This window comes from Oxyura jamaicensis, chromosome 28 (genome assembly GCF_011077185.1).
Source record: "Oxyura jamaicensis isolate SHBP4307 breed ruddy duck chromosome 28, BPBGC_Ojam_1.0, whole genome shotgun sequence".
NCBI lineage: Eukaryota > Metazoa > Chordata > Aves > Anseriformes > Anatidae > Oxyura > Oxyura jamaicensis.
This window is the reverse complement of record NC_048920.1, coordinates 2,029,313-2,049,711: the sequence shown is the minus strand read 5'-3', so window position 1 is coordinate 2,049,711 and position 20,399 is coordinate 2,029,313. Positions and strand designations below refer to the sequence as shown.

At 40.7% G+C, this 20,399-nt stretch overlaps 2 protein-coding genes across 4 annotated transcripts in view; both read right to left on the bottom strand.

The window, feature by feature from the left end:
* The window catches only part of CPAMD8 (C3 and PZP like alpha-2-macroglobulin domain containing 8), a 53,227-nt gene extending 48,174 nt beyond the window's left edge, over positions 1-5,053 (bottom strand). For all 3 annotated transcript variants that reach the window (XM_035347995.1, XM_035347998.1, XM_035347996.1), the window contains exons 1-4: positions 4,833-5,053; positions 2,407-2,558; positions 1,131-1,153; positions 95-260 (exon numbers count right to left, since the gene is read on the bottom strand). In XM_035347995.1, coding sequence (XP_035203886.1) covers positions 95-260; positions 1,131-1,153; positions 2,407-2,558; positions 4,833-4,915 — 424 coding nt within the window. In that variant the 5' untranslated portion in view covers positions 4,916-5,053. The remainder of the gene's footprint in view (positions 1-94; positions 261-1,130; positions 1,154-2,406; positions 2,559-4,832) is intronic.
* Positions 5,054-14,150: 9,097 nt separating this feature from the next.
* On the bottom strand, positions 14,151-20,311 carry HAUS8 (HAUS augmin like complex subunit 8). Its single transcript, XM_035348036.1, has 10 exons — positions 19,845-20,311; positions 19,708-19,763; positions 19,333-19,432; positions 18,517-18,630; positions 18,045-18,127; positions 17,330-17,401; positions 16,696-16,854; positions 15,989-16,130; positions 15,756-15,897; positions 14,151-15,045 (listed from the first exon to the last, which is right to left on the bottom strand). The coding sequence occupies exons 1-10, from the start codon at positions 19,912-19,914 to the stop codon at positions 14,925-14,927; spliced, it is 1,059 nt and encodes a 352-aa protein (XP_035203927.1). The 5' UTR covers positions 19,915-20,311; the 3' UTR covers positions 14,151-14,924.
* Between the last annotated feature and the right edge of the window lie 88 nt (positions 20,312-20,399).

Here is a 20,399-nt window from a genome sequence, read left to right as displayed (position 1 = left end):
CTCCATCCTAGAGTACACCCTTTATTTATTTATTTTTTTTTTGCCTGAAAGCAGCCCTAGATGGCATCTGACAAGTTCTCCAAGGCCACCTTACCTTTCTGTTTGGGTTTATAGACCGGTTTATCAGTCTGGATGAACACTGATGATCCTTTGCTATCAATAGTTACTGTGGTATAGTTGTGAAAAATGTAGCCTTCCTCTGCTATATGCCTGTTGCCCCAGACTTTTAGATGTCCTTGTCCACGAAGTCCTGAAGGCACCTAGAAAACAGTAAGGCAGAAATAGAAAAGCCTTTGAGCTTCCTAGGAAAGTACAGTTACTACCCTAGAGTAATTGTTGCTGAGATGAGCAATGTGCAGCCACCTGCTGCATTTCAGTGTAACTATGTGTTGGTAATAAAAAGAATATGAAGAACATACTATATCTTTTACAACGTAAAAACTTCAAAGGAGGCAAAGTCATGATAAAAACATGGCAGGAAATTCTCTTCTACCTTTTCTTCATCACTCATAGTGATATCTGATCTACATGTTCAGCTTTCACTGAACGTGGCACATTACATGGGGAAATCAACCATGTTATGGAAGACATGGCTCTGGGTCATGACAAGGTGACACATTCAGTGGACAAGGGAAAGGCTGCAGATATGGTCTGCCTAGACTTCAGTAAGCCTTTTGACACCATTTCCCACAGCATTCTCCTGAAGAAGCTGGCTGCTCAAGGCTTGGATGAGCGTACGCTTTGTTGGATTAAAAACTGGCTAGGTGGCTGGGCCCAAAGAGTCGTGGTGAACGGGGCTAAATCCAGCTGTTTGCTAATCTTCCCCTTCTATGAATTTCTGTGATCTGTCCAGTGTTCCATGTCACTTACATATCAACGTACTGCCACTTCCATAAAAATAATCACTACGTGGAGTATAATTTTCTTCAGTGGTATAAGGGCTTGACAGACAAATCAGCTTTGTTCTCACTCTCCACTTGTCCTCTCTCAAAGGCTGCTTCCTCCTTAGTGGATGCAGCAGAATGTGACTTGTATTTGTGCCTCAAATGCTCACAGATCAATGTCTGTTGTGATTGAAGACAAGTCCCTCACATTCTTATCAAAAACATCTTAAAGTAACAGACACTCACCTTCAGTTTGATTGTTCCTTTATCTAAAAGGAAAGAGAGAGAGACAGGGTTATTCTTCTCAAGCTAAGGTAATAATGTTTTAGACAATTGCAGTTGGCTGAAAGGAGACCCAATATTGTAAAACTGAACTATTAACTGAAATACCCCTTCATTATTATTTAACCTGCAGTAATATTCCCACATTGCATCAAACAATCTGCAGGGTGAGCAACTCAGACTTAGTAGAATTCTCCAACATAAACTTGGTCCAAATTTATTCGCATTTTTTTCCTAAGGCGCACTACATGGTGTTCTACGGTTAGGGAGTACCACCAAGGCTGACGTTTCATCACAGGGCATTCTGTGCTTACAGAATTGTATTGTTATAGAAAGGACCGAGCTTTTTTGGAACTTGAATCACTCAAAACAAACACTAATAGAATCTATTTCGATTGCTGGATACAGCCATACCTAAAATAACATATGTTGTCCACATGTGTAAGCATCGTTCTCCTTGATTTAGTTAGCAATTGTCAGCCAATTTCAAAGAGAACAAGGAGAGGATAAAAACAGAGAATCTGTTCCAAGAACGGAAATGGCTTTTATATAACTCCCAATTTGTGCACACAGAAGGGTTAAACATGATGGTTAAAGAACGGGATTGCCTGAACTGCCACCACTACCAGCAGTGGTAGAACAGCGCTACTGGACTTGATATTCACCAATGCAAATTCCTTCAGAATTAAGCTGGGTATAATCAAAAACCCCTTTGTTTTTCTACATGGGAAAGGCAGATATGTCTCAGATTTTAAAGATATCCAATATCAAATATGCACAGATATTGCCACCTTTCTCAGCAATACTCAGTCCCAAAGAAGGAGAGAGTGCATTTCCAGCATTCATTTTAACACAAGGGTAGAAAATTTTGTTGACATAGACTTTGCATTTTTCTTCGTACTCAATTTCTCTTATTCGTTACACAGCTTCCCAGTGTCAAACATTCAGTTTTCACAAGGAAAGACATTCACCATAGTACTCCTGAGCATCAACGTGACATTTTTATCCAGAATCTCTGCATATCTTGCTGTTCCAAAATTATCATCTGTGGAAGCTTGAGATCCCACACATCAAAACCACATTAGCACAATCACAACCGAGAACATTTAGCAGTAACCAATGAGTTAAATATTAGCTTAGTTCCAGCTTCGTTATCACGCAAAGCATTTCTTTAAGAGATATTGATGTGCTCCCACAGCACCTTAACTTAATTCTCAAGTTCAGAATAACAGGAACTTACCCAGAACTGTTCCATGGCCTCTTGACACAGTTTCTCCTTTCACAACTAGCTGAATCTGGACTGTTGTCTCCTTGACAGAGTTAAAAATGGTCACACTTATAGCTTCCTCAACACCAGATCGGAAAACAGAAGGTGCCGCAATCAAATAGCCCCTAAGAATCAAGATTGGAAGTAGAGGGTCATTAAGAACAGTAACAAGGGCGTGATCTTTACAAAAAGCTTATTTGTAAGCCACTTAATATATAAATGCAAAGTAAAGAACAGACAATTCTGTAATATAGGTTCCCACAATTTGCCCCTTTAGGGTCGGACCTGTGACCACCAGCAGTGTAAGCCTGCATCTAATTTCCATAAAATGAATGCAGAATGCACATAGAAATGAACAGAGCCTAAGTGGCTTACAGGATTTAACCCTTAGTATTTTAATACACTGGTTATTGATTTATATAATAATATAAATGTTTATTGCATTTCTAAACAAAGTACACAATTAGCTAACCATAAAGAGGCTGAATTTCATGAAAGAGTAAGGATGTAGCTGAATCTCCAGTAGCGTGTTGTTTCAAAACAAGGCATGAACTACAGTTTAAATATTTCTAACATTTTTGCCTCAATTATTTCTCATGTCTCCATTTTCACAGGCCAACTTGATGCACAAAGAAATGATTCCCAGTGCTGATACTCAGCACTTCCTAGAAGTCAGTCACATACATGTAACATACCTAAATCTCCAGTTTATAGAGAAATAACTCAGAAACAGCAGTTACAAGATTGGGCTCGATTTCTCAGTTCTGTTACCATATTTTTGTTCAAACAATTATATTCTGCAAGTTTAAAAACTCTGGCAAAGAGGAATTATTTTAGCAGGCATAGACAGTTTCAAAGCCACCGTAGAAGACATCCCATATATAATACAATCTTCGTGTTTCTGAATGGAATTCATTCCATTCCTCTGTGCTGAATGGCACCACGCCACAAACTTGTCAACTAAAAGCATTACAAACTCTGAACTCTTTGATGTGCTGGGCTGTAAGCAATGTATTTATACTCTGTTCATGACTTGACACACCTTTGGTTTTTTGTTTTGTTTCTGTTTTCTATGCAAAAAGATATTTTTTTTTTTTTTAAAACAAGGCAATTCCTTGTGACTGTCTAAGCACAGTTTCTCAGCCCATGCCTTTCTACTGTGCCATGAACCAGGTTGTTTTACTTCATGATTAATTATCACTCGGGGATGAGGATGATGGCATTCTACAGACCCCAAAGTCATTTTTTATCAAATTCCAACCCCATGTCTCTCTCTCAGCAGGCCTCATTGCCATGGAGATCCCATTACCCCCAAAGGAAGTTCAGATCTTCGTGGCATTTGAGTTGAATTGCACGGGGTACAGATTCAAAACCTTATGGTCACCAGGCTTGAAAATTCATCAGCACAACGATAAATAACAATAAAAAGTTAGCCTTCAATCTGCATTCTCGGTAAGAAAAGCATAGCTGATCTATTTAGAGAGAGAGGAAAGAGTACCATCTGCCTCCGGTATGAAGTGATTGGATTCAAACTGTCACATAAGCACAGCACTGTAGTGCCATATGCGAAGCACATGTATTCACATTGTTCTAAATTGCAGCAACTTTTCCTGAAGTATCAGCTTGTTGATACAGCTACTTAAGTCATTTAATAAGTAGCATTTGAGTATTAAATATTTAATTTGGCAATGAAACAGTTAACTTGACAGTGACTGGACAGATCCTTTAAGCATATTTGACTAACGGCTCTGTCAGGTTACACCAAAACTTGGCAGGACAAGAAATATTTTCTAGTAAGCAAGTGAAAATAAGTTCTCCGTGGCACTCAGTTAATGCAGCTATTCACGATGTTGACGGGCTATAATGCACTAGGGATAAAGAACAAAGCAAACTTTAATCAAAGTTAACCTAAACACACTGGAACGAACTGTGGATTCAATTTCTAAAAGCCAGAGAACTCTCAGAAGTGAAATGTTCTCCCCGCTTGCTTTCCCCCACAGGAATGTTTCGCGTGCTCTTCGGGGACAACCAACGCTACCTTCAGCCATCCCAGGCACAGCGGCAGCCCCTGCGCAACACCCCGGATTCCTTAAATAATTGTTTGCAGATAAAAGCTTCGCAGCCCCGCGCTGGAGGAGCTAGAGACAGGTATTTCTAAGGAGACTTTCCCCCCCCCCCCTTCTCTCGCTATGCACTTTTGCACCGGCGAGTACAAACGTGCAGCTCTGCCGGGGAACCGCCGCAGCTCGCCTCCCCGACCCCAGTCCCTGGAGGGGGGCTCTGGCAGGCTTTGTTAGCGGCTGGTGAGGAACCCCGGGCGGAGCGGAGGGGCTCACTCCTTCTTCCCCGCCGCCCTTTACCTGCAGAGCCGCCGGGACCCCCGCAGGTACGGTACTTACTGCCTCTGCCGGGGCTGAGCTGCGCCCAGGCTGCAGAGGGTCAGCAGGACCCCCCAGGCGCAGCCGGGCTCCTTACGGGCCATGGCTCTCGGGGAAGGGGCTCGGGAGCCCCCGGGGCACGGCGCCGTCTGCGGGCAGGAGCCTTTTGTTCCCGGCGAGCGCAGCCCTCGCCTCCCGGCCGCCCCGCTGCCGGGCTCGGCTCCCCGGTGCCTCTGGCCGCCGCCCCCGCCGCGTCCCCGCCCCCAGGCCGCCCCCTCCCGGCCCCGGTGCCCGCTCGGCTCCGGCCCCGGTTCTTTGTCTGCGGCTCCCCGCCCGCTCCCCGGCGGCGTGCACCGGGGGAAGGGGCCGGCCCCGCACCTCCGCCCGCCCCCGGCCCCAGGTGCGTCAGGGCTCGGCCCCGGTGGGCTCCCGGTTCCCGCTCCTCGCCCCCCCCCCCCCCCCCCCCCGCGCTCTTTCCTCAGGGGGCTGCTGCGGCATCGGCTCCCCCCTGCGGCCGAGCCCAGGCAGGAGGAGGAGGAGAAGGCCACCTGCCCCAGCTCCTCTTCCTCCCGCAGCCCCTGCTCCCAGCCGAGCCCCCTTAACCGAGCCGTAGGGCGCTGAGGGGCTCCCCTGAGGGTTCTGCTCCCCTCCTCCAGCCCCAGGCCCTCACCGCCTCATCTCCATCCCTCAGTCCCTGCTCGGGGCTAGGGGGGCTTGAGACAGGAGGGAGAGCTCTCAGGGCACCCGTCTGATGAAGAGGGGTAGCGTAAGAGGAGAGAGAAGGGAAAAGCTGGCAGCTTGGCCTTTATTTCCTCACTTTCCTTCTAATTCTGCCCTACATACTCACTGTATCACAGCTGTTACTGTAGATCCTGTACATCACTAAAAGTTCATCCCTACACACGGCTTCAGCTAGAAAAGGACAAAGCTGGGTTTGTGCACAAAAGGTTGCCCACAGAAGGAAAACACTGAAAAAAAATAAAAGGATATTATAAAAAGGCACCCTAGTAGCTACTGCTCTTAACAGAAAGATAACTATGTGTGGATCCCCATCCAAAGCAACAGTAAATCAAGGTGACAACGCCACATCTCAGAGCAACAGAATAACTGCTGTGTACAGACACCAAGGAGCGATCTCTCCAACCCTTGCTGGACACACCATGGATAGGCTGGGATGCCGGGCATGCTTCAACACAGCTGAACTCTCCCCTCAGCAATAAATGAAACCCCTCAACGTGGGTAGTGATTTTTTTTTTTCTTCCCAGCACTATAAACTTGGTTTAAAGTAAACTACTACTAAAACTGGAAAAAGAAATGCTATTTTTTTTTTATATGTTAACTCTGTTATTTGCACCTCAGTTCTATTTTTTCTAAAAATCGCTGATACGGAGCCCAGCATTTTATTTAGCAAAAATACAGGTTTGCATCCGAAAGTCAGCTTGATAGTTTACCAAAGGCCCGTTCTTCTAGCTTCTGAAAAACAAAACAACTAAAGGTATTACATTTTGAAATGATTTTTCTGCATGTAAAAATGGTTTCACCACGCATTTCAGCAGTATGATTACTAGCTAACACATTTTCTGCAAGTCAGTCGATTCCCCCAAAATACAAAATCATCAAAAATAGTGAAGTTTCCCTTTACTACTTCACCAAAAAAAAATTAAGGAACCTCAGTCCACAGCCAGGAGAGTGACTTTTTCCTATTGTTTTTATTAAAAAAAATAAATATAAAATTGAATGTAAACTTTAAAATTAGTAAGTTTCAAACAAGAAATTATATAACAGGGTTTTTTAATATAAAAATTCAGATTATCTTCAATAAAGGATAGCACTGCTAGATGTGGCTACATTTTCCTACTCAAGCTTCTCAAAACAGCATTGTCTTATTTATGAAGAGGCATAATTTTATTGGAAGAGGAGAAAAATTGTCAGATTTTATTAAAAATATGTAAGAAAATTTAGCCTAGGGTTATAAAAAGTGCATCTCACCTGAAAATTCTTTATAGCCGACAATTTAGCAGCCTCAAACCAGAAGCAATATCTACTTTGTAAGGCCTGTTACAGCTTTTAGGATTGGAAACAACAGTTAAAACCAGAGCCAAGCAGGTTTGGAAGGTTTTAAAGAAGTCACCTAATTAACCTCTTTTATTAAAGCATAAATTAATACACGTTGACAATCCTTGACTAATGTCTGTCTACAGCTAATGTTTTCAAACTTACCCTAATTGTCAAGATCAGAGAGGAGCATTGAATAATTGTTATTCAATACTGTAAGAACAGAGTTGTTCTCTTCCTACTGAAGAAGAGGTTTTTAAAGGTTGCTCACCACCTTTGGAAAGGTTATTTTTATTTATTTTTAAAAGCATTTTTCTAGCGATAGCTCATCTGTGGGAGGAGTTGCAGAATGCCTTGGAGCAGCTTTCAGCTTTTAATATTAAGTAAGCTGAATCCATTTTGCTTGCTGCTGTGCTGTTTAAGCACAACTGCTCCACTCTTGCTCACTTCATCGCTCATGTATCTTCACATGACAAACAACACTATGAGAGTTACCAGGGGACTCTTTTGTTTGTCTAAAATTGAAGACACGTGCAAGAAAGCATGAAGTAAAAAGAGGCCCTCCTAATACACATTTTCTCTGTCTTTAAAGTATAAGGAGTTTTTCCTCTGATCTCCCACTCCTCAAATTTGTATAATTGTACTCAAATGGTACTATTCCTCTTGTACTAGAAATTTACATTAGCTATGATGGTCAAGGATGTAAATGAGGCAGTATCCATAACAACATATTTTGTTAAACTGTGTTAATTAGTTAATTAAGACCATCTGTCTTCCACAACCTTTGCACTAGTACTCTTCAGCGTGATGTCAGTTCAACTGACATTACACCGGTTTTATGTAGAATCAAATATAATGCCTGCCATTCTGATTTTTAAAAACAACATTCATGCTCTAGTTAAATTGTTTATTTTTTTCCATACTAAAGGTGACTGTGGCACAGTTGTGATCATCATTTACTTGTGTCAACCCTGATAAACCTAGGTCTCACTTTAAACAGTTTATGATGCTCTTGATAAAATGACTAAGTTTTGTAACAGTTTGGCCTTTGAAACTCAACTAGCAACGAAACTACCTGGAATGTCTAAATTGAGGAGTGGGTTCTTCCTTACTGCTGCATTCTCCTTCAGTTTATTCCAACTAATTCAGAGATCATTTCCCCAGCAAACCAACTAGGCTTTATGAGAAGCATCTTACTAGAAAGTATATTAAAAGGGGAATACTTTTTAATAAGACAAACTGGACTGAAAAAGATAACAGAATTCAGTACTACCAGCTTCATCACTTTGTCAGATTCACAGAACCCTGCATGTCTCAATTGTCCTATCGCAAAGTAGTGATATTAGTGTTAGTCTCCTTCCTAAGGGTACTAGTTAATAGCACGTTGGGATCCCTTAATTAAAGACTATAAGGAGGTGAAGTGAAAACAAAGCACCTCTGCTCTTCTTGGGGTAGAACAGCCTCTAACTGATACACAATATCTCAACAATCTAAACAATGACTTTAGTGACAACTCTGTTGAGATCAGACAGATTTGGGATGTAAGAGCATCATGCTTTCAAAAAAACCCACTACATTTAATCAATATAGAACAGATACAGAAATGGCTCCTTACAGATTCATACCTGAGATCTATGGAGTATGTACCATGAAAACTTGCCACAGCATGCCACAAAATGTTCACGCTGCAGTCATCCAAATCAGTACACATTTTATCTTTGAAAAACCTCTCTGTACGGAATGCGAAGCAACATGTGATCCAGCAATGAATTGATGAATGCAGCAGAGTACATTTCTAAAATAGAGCTCCATCATCAGCACAACACTATAATATTTTAGAACACAAAAACAGCATTTTTCTACATCAGAAATCACAGCTAGGAATTTTCTCTATGTGGAATATAGCTCTTTTTAATCATTGTTAACTTTTTTAAAGGAGAGATTTCTTCAGAATTTAAAGTTTTCCATTTGATATTTACTGACTATAAGAAATACCAGGCAATTACAGTCTCTGAAGACTGCAAACCATCTTTTAATTATGAAAGTATGTGCTATCCTGTAAATAAAGCTAGAATCAGTTTGGTCTGAAAAAAAAAAAAAAAAAAAAAAAGAAAAAAAAAGGAGGCTTTAGATATCATTTCAAACTATTTAGTTACTGAAATGGAATTTTCTGTGCCTGCCAAAATGAATCCCATTCAGTGTGATGCAACAGGTGTTGGAATTCCAGCAGCCGCCTGCAACCCACATCTGGTAATAGTTAGGAGTTTAAAGGAAGTTCTGTAAGAACTGCTTATGTATAAAAACTATTCATCAGTCAAATCTATGGGCCATATTCACCCACCGCTTGCACTGCGCATAGCTCAGATTTTTATTTCGTTTACAAAAAACGCGATTCCGCTCCTCATGAAATTTTAGGAATCTCAGGCACTTGCCCAGGTTGAAAGTGTGCAGGGGACTGGTGAGGCTATAACTGTATATCAGAAAGGTGAGGGAGAGACTGCAGTTTTCAGAAGGTGCGAATACATCTGAATTGGTTCTGAGCAGATCCAAGTTAGATACTGACCATTCGTACATTCTCCCCATCACTACTCTCAGAAATAAAGTTTTTCCCCGATGTTCTATCTACCTAGTAAATAAACTATATGTAACGTTAGAATTATTGGAGAAGTATTCAAACAAAAAAAAAGTTAGCACTAAGCTCTAAATAATACTAATTTTCAAGTACTGATGCTCTCAGTTGGGCCTCCTTTTTCATTCCCCACCTCCCTCAATTACAAAATTCCAATCAGTACGACTACTCACAAGAATGAAGTGGTAGAGTCACGCTCTTAATAATTAACCCTTGTTAACTGCCTCAGCATGGGTGTTATCACTCTAACCTGTCATAGAAATGTTCAGGCCTAAAGGCAGGGGAGGTTATATTCGCTTAGATATGAATCCATGTGCAAATGATGTGCATAAGAAAACATGCTGTAACAAAAACAAAGCCATTAATGATTTAGTGCTGTCATTAAGTCCTGTGCTCGCTAGATGTCAACGGAAGGTGGATGAAAAATAAATAAATAAAAAATCAGACAAGTCACCAGCTGTAGGGAAGCCAGAATTGTCCCTCCCTGCCAGTGGAAAAACATGTGTGCCAGTCATTACATACTCTGTGACAAGACTAAGGTTTCAGTTAATTTTTACAGCAATATATTCATGGCAAACACACCTATTTTTTAACTGCTAGTTTTGCTCTTCCTTTTCCATGTGTTTCTGTGACAGCCTCCTGTTAACCAAATGTAGACAACTGCAAAACAAGTATCCTACTGGCTCTGCCACACTGATCCAAGCTTACCTACAACAAGAATAATGACTTTTTACAGGAACTACATCAGTCCAGATACAGAGCAGTAGAAACAAGACTGATCCTGCCTCCTGAGAATACAAGCATCCCTAGAACAAAATTACAAGGAAAGGATAATTAAAGAGCACATTCAAAATAGCAATGTAATCTGAGTAGCATATAATAACAACAGGATAACAATATCAGTAATATAATTATTAAATAGTTCTGTCAAAAAATCCTATTAATCATCTACAAAACGGGAGAGGCTGATCTTTTGGAATAACACATTTTAATTCCTGACAAAGTAAATGAAATATTACTAAGGAGTCATTAACACAGGCAGAGTAGTGATTTAGAACAGGAATAGAACACTGCTTAGTCAGGCATAGCTGCCATTAAGACATTTAGTAAGAAGTGGACACCTTCATAACTCAGCCGCGCAGATGAGTCCTTTTTTCACGTCATATTCAACTGAGAAGTTTTGTTCAGTTAGGTAAAGCTATTTTTAATTTGTTAAAACAAGAATGTAACAAGAAAGGGTTAAGGACTCTTGAGTGCTGCCTATACAGCCACTAGGCTTTCCCATAATATGCTGAAGTTGTATAACTGTACTAATATTGCTTTATAGCCAAGCTAATGGACTTCAGCCTGGATGAGCTTGGGATCAGTGCTGCGCTCTTATAGTTACACGGTTACCACTTCACTTGCTGAAACATTGCTTAAAACTTCTGAAGAAATACCCAACAAAACCTGACTGCAGAAAGGGTTTCATGCCACTGACAATGTTAGGTTGGAGTCCTAAATACTACTGTTCAACCAGCTATTTCACTCCCCTGCCCTCATATGTAGGGGAAATTAAAATAAGTTTGGATATCATACAGGCCATCTCCAAACATATGTGACCTATCTAAACAAAAAAATGAGCGATGACTTAAGAGGTAAATTGTATTTGCTTCCTTAACATATGAAATACAAGATATTGAAATAGCAGGAAACATGGTAGGTCTTACATACACGTTTTCACAGAAATATTTAAGAGAAACTGATCAGCGGCCCATCCTCGTGCTTGCTTTACAGACCACACAAACACAGCGGAAGAAACAATCTAAAATTATTTCTGTGAGATGAACAGGAATGCTCACATAATCAGTGGAAATGCTCTTAATTGGTGTGGCTCGGTGATGCAGTTCAGAGCTGTTAGATCCTCTGCCTCTGTGAAACTCTTTTCATGTCCTGGCAATCACAGTCCAGCCAGCCAGTTTGTTTATCATATTCAGTATGAGTTTCCGGATCTCCAACAAAGTGGTATTTACTCCAAGGCAGGGAAGACTGCAGTAATCCAATAAGTTCTCATTAGCCTAAAATGCAGAAACATCTGCTGGGGTCACGAGCCGCTTGCTTGCTGTTGATGAGCAAAGAATCAGCTCTATTTGCAGCTAGTGTGAACAAAGAATTGTAGGGTTGGGGGGTTGAGGAGACAAACAGGCCTCAATTATCTCCTGGGCAAAAAGGGATGCTCCCTTATGCTGACCCCTGGTGACCTCATCACAGACAGCACAGGAATTACTGCAAAAAAACCACTTGGACTCAGCCCTCCTGACCCGGTGGTTAAAACATTTGGGCAATACCAGCGAAACAGAAGAGAACGTGGTCAGAGCCCTCCAAGAAATAGCACAATCCAGGCAGGGCAATCTGTGCAACGCAAAACTAGTTTAAAATTATCTTTACCAATTGCCTTGTAGAGAACCAAGAACAACAGAATTTTGCAGAGGACAAATATTTCCATCATGTCCTCCCCCTCCCCCAAGCTCAGACCTAGGTGGCTAGTTTCACAACTGCTTTCAGGTTTTGGAAGAGAAAAAATGCCCAGAATAGTTTTAAAAAGCCTTAGGACAACTCAGTGTTAATAATTGGGCAATATGAGCGTCTGGCTCAAAAGATGAACACACAGGTATTAAGTACTGCACAAATTCAAATAAAACTAAATCCATATTCAAACAGTACTATAGGAGGAGAAACATCATTATTTCTAGGTGCAAAAGAAAGAAGATCAATAACTTCCAGGAAAAGAGCTAAAGTTAAGACTCCAACCAGATTCAGAGCATGTGACATTGTCAGAAAATAAGTGGAAAATACAAAATACATGGTGTCACATCTGTTTAGCTCCTGCTCCAGTGAGCCTGTAGTCTTTTTTTCCCTCTTTGTACTGTGTTGAATATGACAGCATCTAATATCTGCAGCTATTTCAAGGTGGAGGAGTCAGCCTGAAACACTTCTTATTCCTTCAAAGAGACAACATAACCAGTATCCAGTTAAATCAAGATGGAATTGAGTTCAAAATATAAAACATGTCATAAAGAGGATGAGCTGCTTTACCTGACACTTATTTGTACAAATAATTACATGTGTTCCATTTAGGCAAAAGAACAACCAGAATGCTCACGTCAATGCCTCTGATTCCTCTGAAACAATGAGTGCACATCTCCAAGCACTTTATTGTTTTGCACAAGCAGTTGGCCTTCAGCGCCAAGACTTCCACTTTGCCTTAGGCATGTTGTATAGATAATGACTGCCACCTGCAGCAACAAGGACGAACTACTTTCCTGAAAGATTTAGAGCTTTTTAATTGCAACCACAGCAAGTACCTTCCTCCTCCACCTTCTTTCAAGGGTGAGAACTAATAGCATTCCATTTCACTTTACAATATCAATGCAGATACATTACTCCTCAATAGTTTAAAAATTGATCAGAGAAAGTCCAGAAGGAAGCCAAAAATCTAAGTCTTCTATTTTGGTGTATATATACACAACTGCATTTCAGTGGTAGTATGTCATTTAACTAAAGATGATGGGTTCAATTTAAAAGTATTTCCTAAAATTATTATTTTTTGAGATGAACAATGAGTTATACTATCAAGAAATCCCAGGAAAGACATTCTGCTTTGTGTCTGTGCAGAGACAAAATTACAAAGACACTGTAAATGTGATTATTTCATCCCTACCCACTCCAATTTAAGAGCCCTCTTAACTTTCTAAGTCTCAGCATGGCACGCTTATGATCAGGTTAAAGGCATAAGGACACACATTCTAGCAATTATCCAGACCTGGGAAAATTGTTTGACCAGTAGTTTCATGGTGTAGGACCATTTCTGCTGACATCTCCATCCACCAAGGCTGCTTATTTACCGCTAACCCATGACTGCTTAGCAAATTTCCCCATCCAGTGGCCAACTTTGTAGGTGCAGCTCGCGTTTCTGACCAGGAATACAATCCAGCTGCGTACAGTACCTATGGCTCGTGGCCTAAATGGCAGCACACCCAGGTGAGCTATCAGGTGCAGTTCATTCAAAATAGCTGAGGAAGAAGAAATAATAGATAACATCTTAAAACTGATTGCCCTCCCACTGGCTCATGGATAAGCTGCTATGAAACAATGATACAGATACTACATACAAGAAAGGCTTAATAGCTTGTCATACATGGACTTCTAATGCACTGCACATCTGCTGATCTGGTTACTATAGTAAAAAATAGGAGTGAATTAAGCTAAGTGGAGATGGAACTTACTTAGACCCTTGCTAACTAATAGCAGGAAGACTGCCTGAATCATTTGTAGCATTTAAAAGCACTTCAGGGTGTGTAAGGAGAGTGCTTCAGGTATTTTTTCAGCAGGCAAAAAAAGCTTTACAGACACAGCTTAAACCAGAAATGTACCATTATGCTGACAATACAAAGCAAAACATCAGAGAGGATACACAGGTAAAAATACAGGGTACAGAATGTCTTTCATAGACAAACATATTCTACTTTTAAAACGAAAAGCAGGACGCAGCTTGCCACTGGGTCTGGTTAGTGCCCGTAAGTCTGTCACTATATACATTGTGCAGTACTAACCCCATGTAAAACCAGATGGAAACAAAAGCTTCTTTAGGAGATCAATGAAGATTTTCTAACATGATGGCTCTTCATACAGCAGTGGAAAACAGTCTTTATTGTAAAAATATCAAGTACTTAAAGAGAAGGTTTCAAGTTAATACAAAAGCATATGTTTTAGTAACTTGTTTCCAAGACAATTAGGCAACAGTACCAAAACTTTCCATTTGTTACAAGCGACCAGGCTCCTCTTCCATTCATCAGCCTCATTATTTGCTATCCACATAGCTTTTCCTCTTGGCAAATCCAGAAACAAGGGATAATTAAGCGTTCCTCCAGAAGCTGTTCACTGAGTCACCAATGATGTACAATGCTGTACATTCCTACAGATCCTCCTGACTAAATCAACAAACAGTGTGACGTACACAGTTCCACATTTCTATTCTGATACATTGCCCTCTAAGGAGCACTACTTTGGGAAGAGATGTAAAGCAATGCACTTGAAAACAGGTGCAATAAAGTAAAGTAAGAAAACATAGTTCATATTTGCCAAGAGTATGATTTCTTATTATGTACCTTTCAATATCGTCAAGGCAGTAAGTGATGAGAAAGGCACCACAGAAACGCACGTTTAAAAAGATGTCTCCTTATAGGGCAGCATGCAGGACAAAACACCATTCTTACATTAGTTTAGTCATCCATGCTGCCGCTTTCATATTCTGGCATAACCGAAGAACTGGACAAGTTGAATGCTCATAAGTAAAGCCAAGATATGAAACAAAGACAAGAAGCAAAAAAGATAAGTCTAATGACACTGATTTAGCACCCACCCATTAGTAAAAAATAAAATACACACACTTAGTTGAAGTACCAGTGTTTCACAACATCTAGTCCATAATTGTCTTCACATATACTTTGATTATGCAGTGAAATTTCTTTACTAACTTCATATGACAGGTTCTGCACTTGGGCGAAGCTCCTGGAACAAATAAAGCAGGGTAAATGAGTTACTCTGGAGGACAACTTTTACTTAACCACAAAGACTATGCACAGAGACACATCTTTCTCCTACCACATAGCCACCGGAAGAGAAAAAACGTAAAATAGGAATTTTCTCCTCAAAGGCTAGAATTTGGAGAAGAGGAATAGAAATTTGCAGGAGAGGGAGATGGGTGGCTTCAAGGTATATCAGCATTCAAAGAGTTCAGTTTCCTCTTCCAGGGAAATGAAGAAAGGAAAGAAAACTTATATTTTATCTCTTCCTTGTGCTCAGTGATACTACTTCGTATTTGCTGACACAATACTTGGGAGAAAAATAATTTTGTGCTCCTTGTACCTCCCCAAGGATGATGTCAAATACAGAAGGAAAGTGCAAACTTCAATAGGGAAGGAAGGAAAAACAAGAACAGTTATATTTGTAGTTATTCAGACACAGTACTTCCAGCTTGCTTTGCATCCTGTAGTTTTCCACTCTCCTGCACATTTGTACTTGCTCACTGAAATTCTCAGTAAAATTGCCAGAGAACAGCACACTAGACTTGACTTTGTAGGTAGCATAGGGACAGAAAGAGAGATATCTGCTACAAACCCAATTAATCCTCTATTATCCATTCTGGATTAAAAGGTAAGATAAATAGATTTTTCTCTGAATATTTAGGCAGAGTCTTTTCGCCTGATTGTTGTAAGTACCTTTGAAGCTCTTTATCCAGTTCTTGAGATACATCTTTAACATCTTTCAGTACACTGCATGTTTTTGCACTTTCTTCTGAGTAGCTTGGCATAACTTCTGCCAGAAGTTCCTGTGTGATGGTTAACTGCTTTTGCATTTCATCTACAATATAAGAGATGATAAAAACACCTCATTTAACATATAAAAAAAGTTTGCGAAAGTGTACTTGATAAATGCAATGAAATTTTCATACCTAGGTATGTTGGCCTATCTCCCTCTATGTGAATATTCCTCATGGGTAATTCATGCCTAGTAGCATCCAGGGAAGCTGCAAAGCTTTTGTATTGCTCTTTAAACCGTCCCAAAATGGAAACAAGAGGAGAAAGTACTTCCATCTGAAAAGAACACAAACAATCAACACTTCTTCACAAAGCAGCCACTTTGCTAGTACAGTCAGAATGCATGACCTGGCTTTTCTCCATATAGAATGTGATTTAGAGGCTGGATCAATACAGAAAAATAATCTAAAAGAATTATACTTATCTATTTATATTTATTTTATTTATGTTATATTTATCTACTCATTTAATGGTTAGCATCTTGGCCCTAGTCATAGCTGTAATTGCATAACTTGCAGGATGTTAACGTAATTTTAAGATGTTTACTGTTGATGCACAGGAGACGTAAGCTGCTGTGGCAACCTGTGCACCATCGCTGCTCCTTGCCTAATAGCTAACTTCTCCTTCCTGCCTACCCACGAGGGACAACCAAAATGTGACAAAGGCATTTGTTTAAATTATTAGAGAACACGACATGCCACAACAGGAAGTAGATATTTGAGATGCATAAAACTGTACCACAGGAGGCCACAGGAGCATAGAAACCTTCTCTTGAGAAAGGACTACTTCTTAAGATGGACTGTTTAAACACAGGAGAAGAATGAACTGTAATAAAGCCTACCTGTTTGTCTAATGCCTCTTCAAGTCTCTGCTCTCTCTCTTTGAGCAGAACCTCGCGCTTCAACTCATAGAGCTTCTCCTGTTCTCTCTCCTTTTCTTCACACAACATTAACAAGTTTTCTTCTGCTTTTTTCTCAAGCTCAGCAACATCTTCTCCAGCCTATTACATCCAAAAACATGTTCATAAGTACTTAACATATTCTGAAACAATAAATGTAAGCCTCATATCCAGTCTCAATTAAGGAATTGTAGATACTGTGCAAAAAGCTCAGCGCGTTATAGTTAAAGCTCTCCATCCATCTTCTCCCCCAGCATTTTTTTGGGAAGATGTATGTATACAGCACCAAATGAGCAAAGAACAAGGTTACTGCTACAATCCCTAACACCAAACACGCTTACTCCTAGTTTTTCTGAAGCTTCTGCATATCCTTACTTCAAGAAGAACCAGCACCAGCTTAATAAGTGGTACAAAGCCCACTTTAAGAGAGTTTTCAAAGCAAGTCATGTAGTTTTACAACCATCAACATGTAAAATCATGAAAGTAACTTTTAGGGATCTGAATGCATAGAAGAATTTGACACCAGAGTTTTTAAATTTCTTTTCAGTTTGAAACACCAAATACTCAACTGACTCACCTTTACTCTGAGGTAAGTTAAAATCAGTGTCTGAGATCCCAGCACTTCCATCAGAACATCAGGATCACATTTCTTTAAAAAAGAAAAGAACATTCTAGATCAATTTTGATATTTAAAGTTATATTTTCAGTGTGTAAATAAATTACTGGAAGTCCAGTTTGTGGCCACAATTGGTATTATCATCTATTGTCATCTAGATGAAGCTTTTTTTAACAACAACAACGCATGTTAACTAAATATGCCTATTTGTTCTTTGTTCCACCACTCTTTATACTGTTTTCAACAGATGTTTGAAACACAGGTATAGAACTTGAAGCTTCAGTACTATTTTGAATAAGTTTCCTAAATAAGACACTTTAAATTAGGTTGAATCAATGTTAGTTTTCTGAGAAAATGTTAGAAAATACTTAAAGATAATAAGAACTAAAAAGCATACACAGGAACACAAAAAGAACCAAGCTGAAGAGATGCTGCAGTTAGAGCAAATACTTTGCAACAAGGAGCTGAAGTAAAACTTTGAGTAAAAGTGAAGTAAAATTTTGAGAAAAGACAAATGTTTCTAGCAGTACAACAGACCTATCACCTGACTTCTACCATAAGGCTTTAGATTATCCCAGAAACCTTTACAGTTTTACCGAGGTTAGAGAAACAGAAAATCTTCATTTCACACATTTCAAATTAAAGATGCTTAACAAATAGAAGCAGCGAGACTTACCGATTTCTGTTTTTTTCCATGTGTCCCCGTATCTTTTTTGCAAGAAGATTTTGAACCAGGAGTCTTTTTAAGTGTAGTTTTCTCTATATAACATGAGAAAATTATTACTCTTTCCTACCAATGTACATAGGTAAGTCAACATACCATCCGATTCTGTGCTCTATTTCCAGCTTTGATTACATTAATGAGAAGACGTGGATCACAATTATTTAGCTGCAAGTGACAGTTACAGACAGATGCGGTACAATTCTCACAATGGCTGAGAATCTAACATTCATCAGTTACAAATGAATTGAGGGTACTTTGTTCTTTATTATTTGATCCTAAACTTAAAGAAGCACACCAAAAAGATATTGAAAATCAAGAGGTTGGCTTAAACCCTGAAGGCCTCAATATGTCTTCTTAAAGACACATAAAAATAACATTTACCTTATGTAACAACAACCTTGTGGAAAGCTAAGTGGAAGCTTACCGTTAATAGCTGAAAGATCAAGGTCTGGTCTAGTAATTTTATCTCCATCTAATAACGTGGACTGCAAATCACTCTTCTCAAAACAACTTTGATTTAGTGAACCAGAAGCAACACCTGTAGAACGAAGCTGTTATCAAACTAAAAGAAATAGATTATGCACAAGTTCACAGTTGTGTGTGCTTTTACTAATATAGGGGCAACCTTACAGAAACGTGTACATAATTTCTTTTTATACATCACTTATATAGTTCCTAAATTACCTAGAAATGAAGTAATTCAGAATCTTATCCTCCTAAACATTCCACAGTTGAAGTATACCACCCAGGTGTGAAAATGGAATCATGTTATTTCCTCACGATTTTCAAATCAAGGTCTCACAAGAAAAATCGTTTCCAATTTTTGTTGAAGAAATAAAAACAGATCGTTTTGCTGACAGGAATTTGTGGTCATTTATACTGGGCTTATTAAGAAAATTAAATACAAGAAGCAGGACAATGGTGAGGACAAAAGAATAATTCAAAGTCCTGCAGAAAAGGCAAGAGACATGCTTATTTGAGACAACCTAATTACTCAATTCCAGATTAATATTCTATAATAATATCCAGACAAGAGTTTAATGTAATGAAATTCACTTTACACCCCTTAAACTCACATAAAGTTCTTATATATTAATTCCTTTCATATACAAATAATAGCTAGCCATGATAGAATATAAAACCACTCCTTAAGGCGTTTTTTGAATTTTAAGAAGTTACACATGATGGAAAAACAGTTTCAGAAAAGAAAAAACACTTACATTCTCTTAATAAAACCTACCAGCAGAAGTTTTACATTTCTGAGGAGTAGGAACCGATTTTGGCTTAACTGCAGAAGACGCGTTAGAAGTCGACTTTGAAAAGGAACTTGCTGTAGTATCCTATCAATCAAAAAACAGCTATGAGTGAAGACGGGTAGTAAATACAATCAACAGTATCTCTTACATCCTACTCGAATGCTGTCAATAAACAGCTACTATCCTAAGGTGTCCTGATGCTTGGCAAGTCAGCTGTCCCAAATTCCCATCCCAATCCGCATCAATTTGGTGATGCATAACACCTCCCTCGTCACGGCAGCAGTCTTTTGCTTATGTCCCTCTTCCACAAGTCCCAGTGGCCCCTTGGACCGTTTCCATCCTTCACTGAGCCCAAGTACCTTCTTGGGTTCTTTCTTTTCGTACTGCAGGTAGCGGGACTTCACGATTCTTCCTCCTGAAGGAGCAAAGAGCGGTCACTGCCGGGCCCGCCGCCGCGCCTCAGCCGGGGCGCGCTTCCCCCCTCGCCCCGCGGTACCTTTCCGCTTCTTCTCGGACTCTTCCCCGTCCGCCACCGCCGCCCTGGAGCTGTTCCCCTGCGAGGACATCCCTCAGGAACACGGCAGGGGTCGGCAGCTGGCTCCGAGCGAAGAGAAAGGCGCCCAGGCGCCGCGCCCCCTGCTCCTTCCCCTCAGCCGCCAGCCCCGTTGGAGTTCCCGCCCTGCACCGCCCCCAAGCCGCAGCGGAGCCGGGCACCCCCCGGCGGCTCGGAGGAGCGGGGCAGACCCAGCACCTCCACACCGGCCGCCCCCCAAGGCCTTTTGGGGGAGTTTGGGGGGATGCCTCCCACCCAGGCTGCGACTACAGGGGGTGCTGCGCTCTCTTCAGCGCCGCGGGGAGCCTGCGAGGTAACCGCGAGGGACCGACAAAGCCCGCAGAGCGGCTGCCCCGCACACATCCCGGGTGAGCTGTGGGGTGAGGCGGCGGTGCCTCGCAGCGCCGGCTGGTGGAGCTCAGTAAGCCCACACCGGGGATGTCCCTCGCGAGGCGGGCAGCGACCCCGAGGCGGGAGCCCTCACGGGGGGGGGGGGGG

Coding starts and splice junctions, on each gene's coding strand:
- HAUS8 (XM_035348036.1), bottom strand. CDS start 19,914: ATGTCCTCGCAGGGGAACAGCTCCAGGGCGGCGGTGGCGGACGGGGAA. Junction 18,631..19,332: donor GAAATGTAAAACTTCTGCTG/GTAGGTTTTATT, acceptor TTCGTTCTACAG/GTGTTGCTTCTGGTTCACTA. Junction 15,898..15,988: donor AGATAGGCCAACATACCTAG/GTATGAAAATTT, acceptor CTTATATTGTAG/ATGAAATGCAAAAGCAGTTA.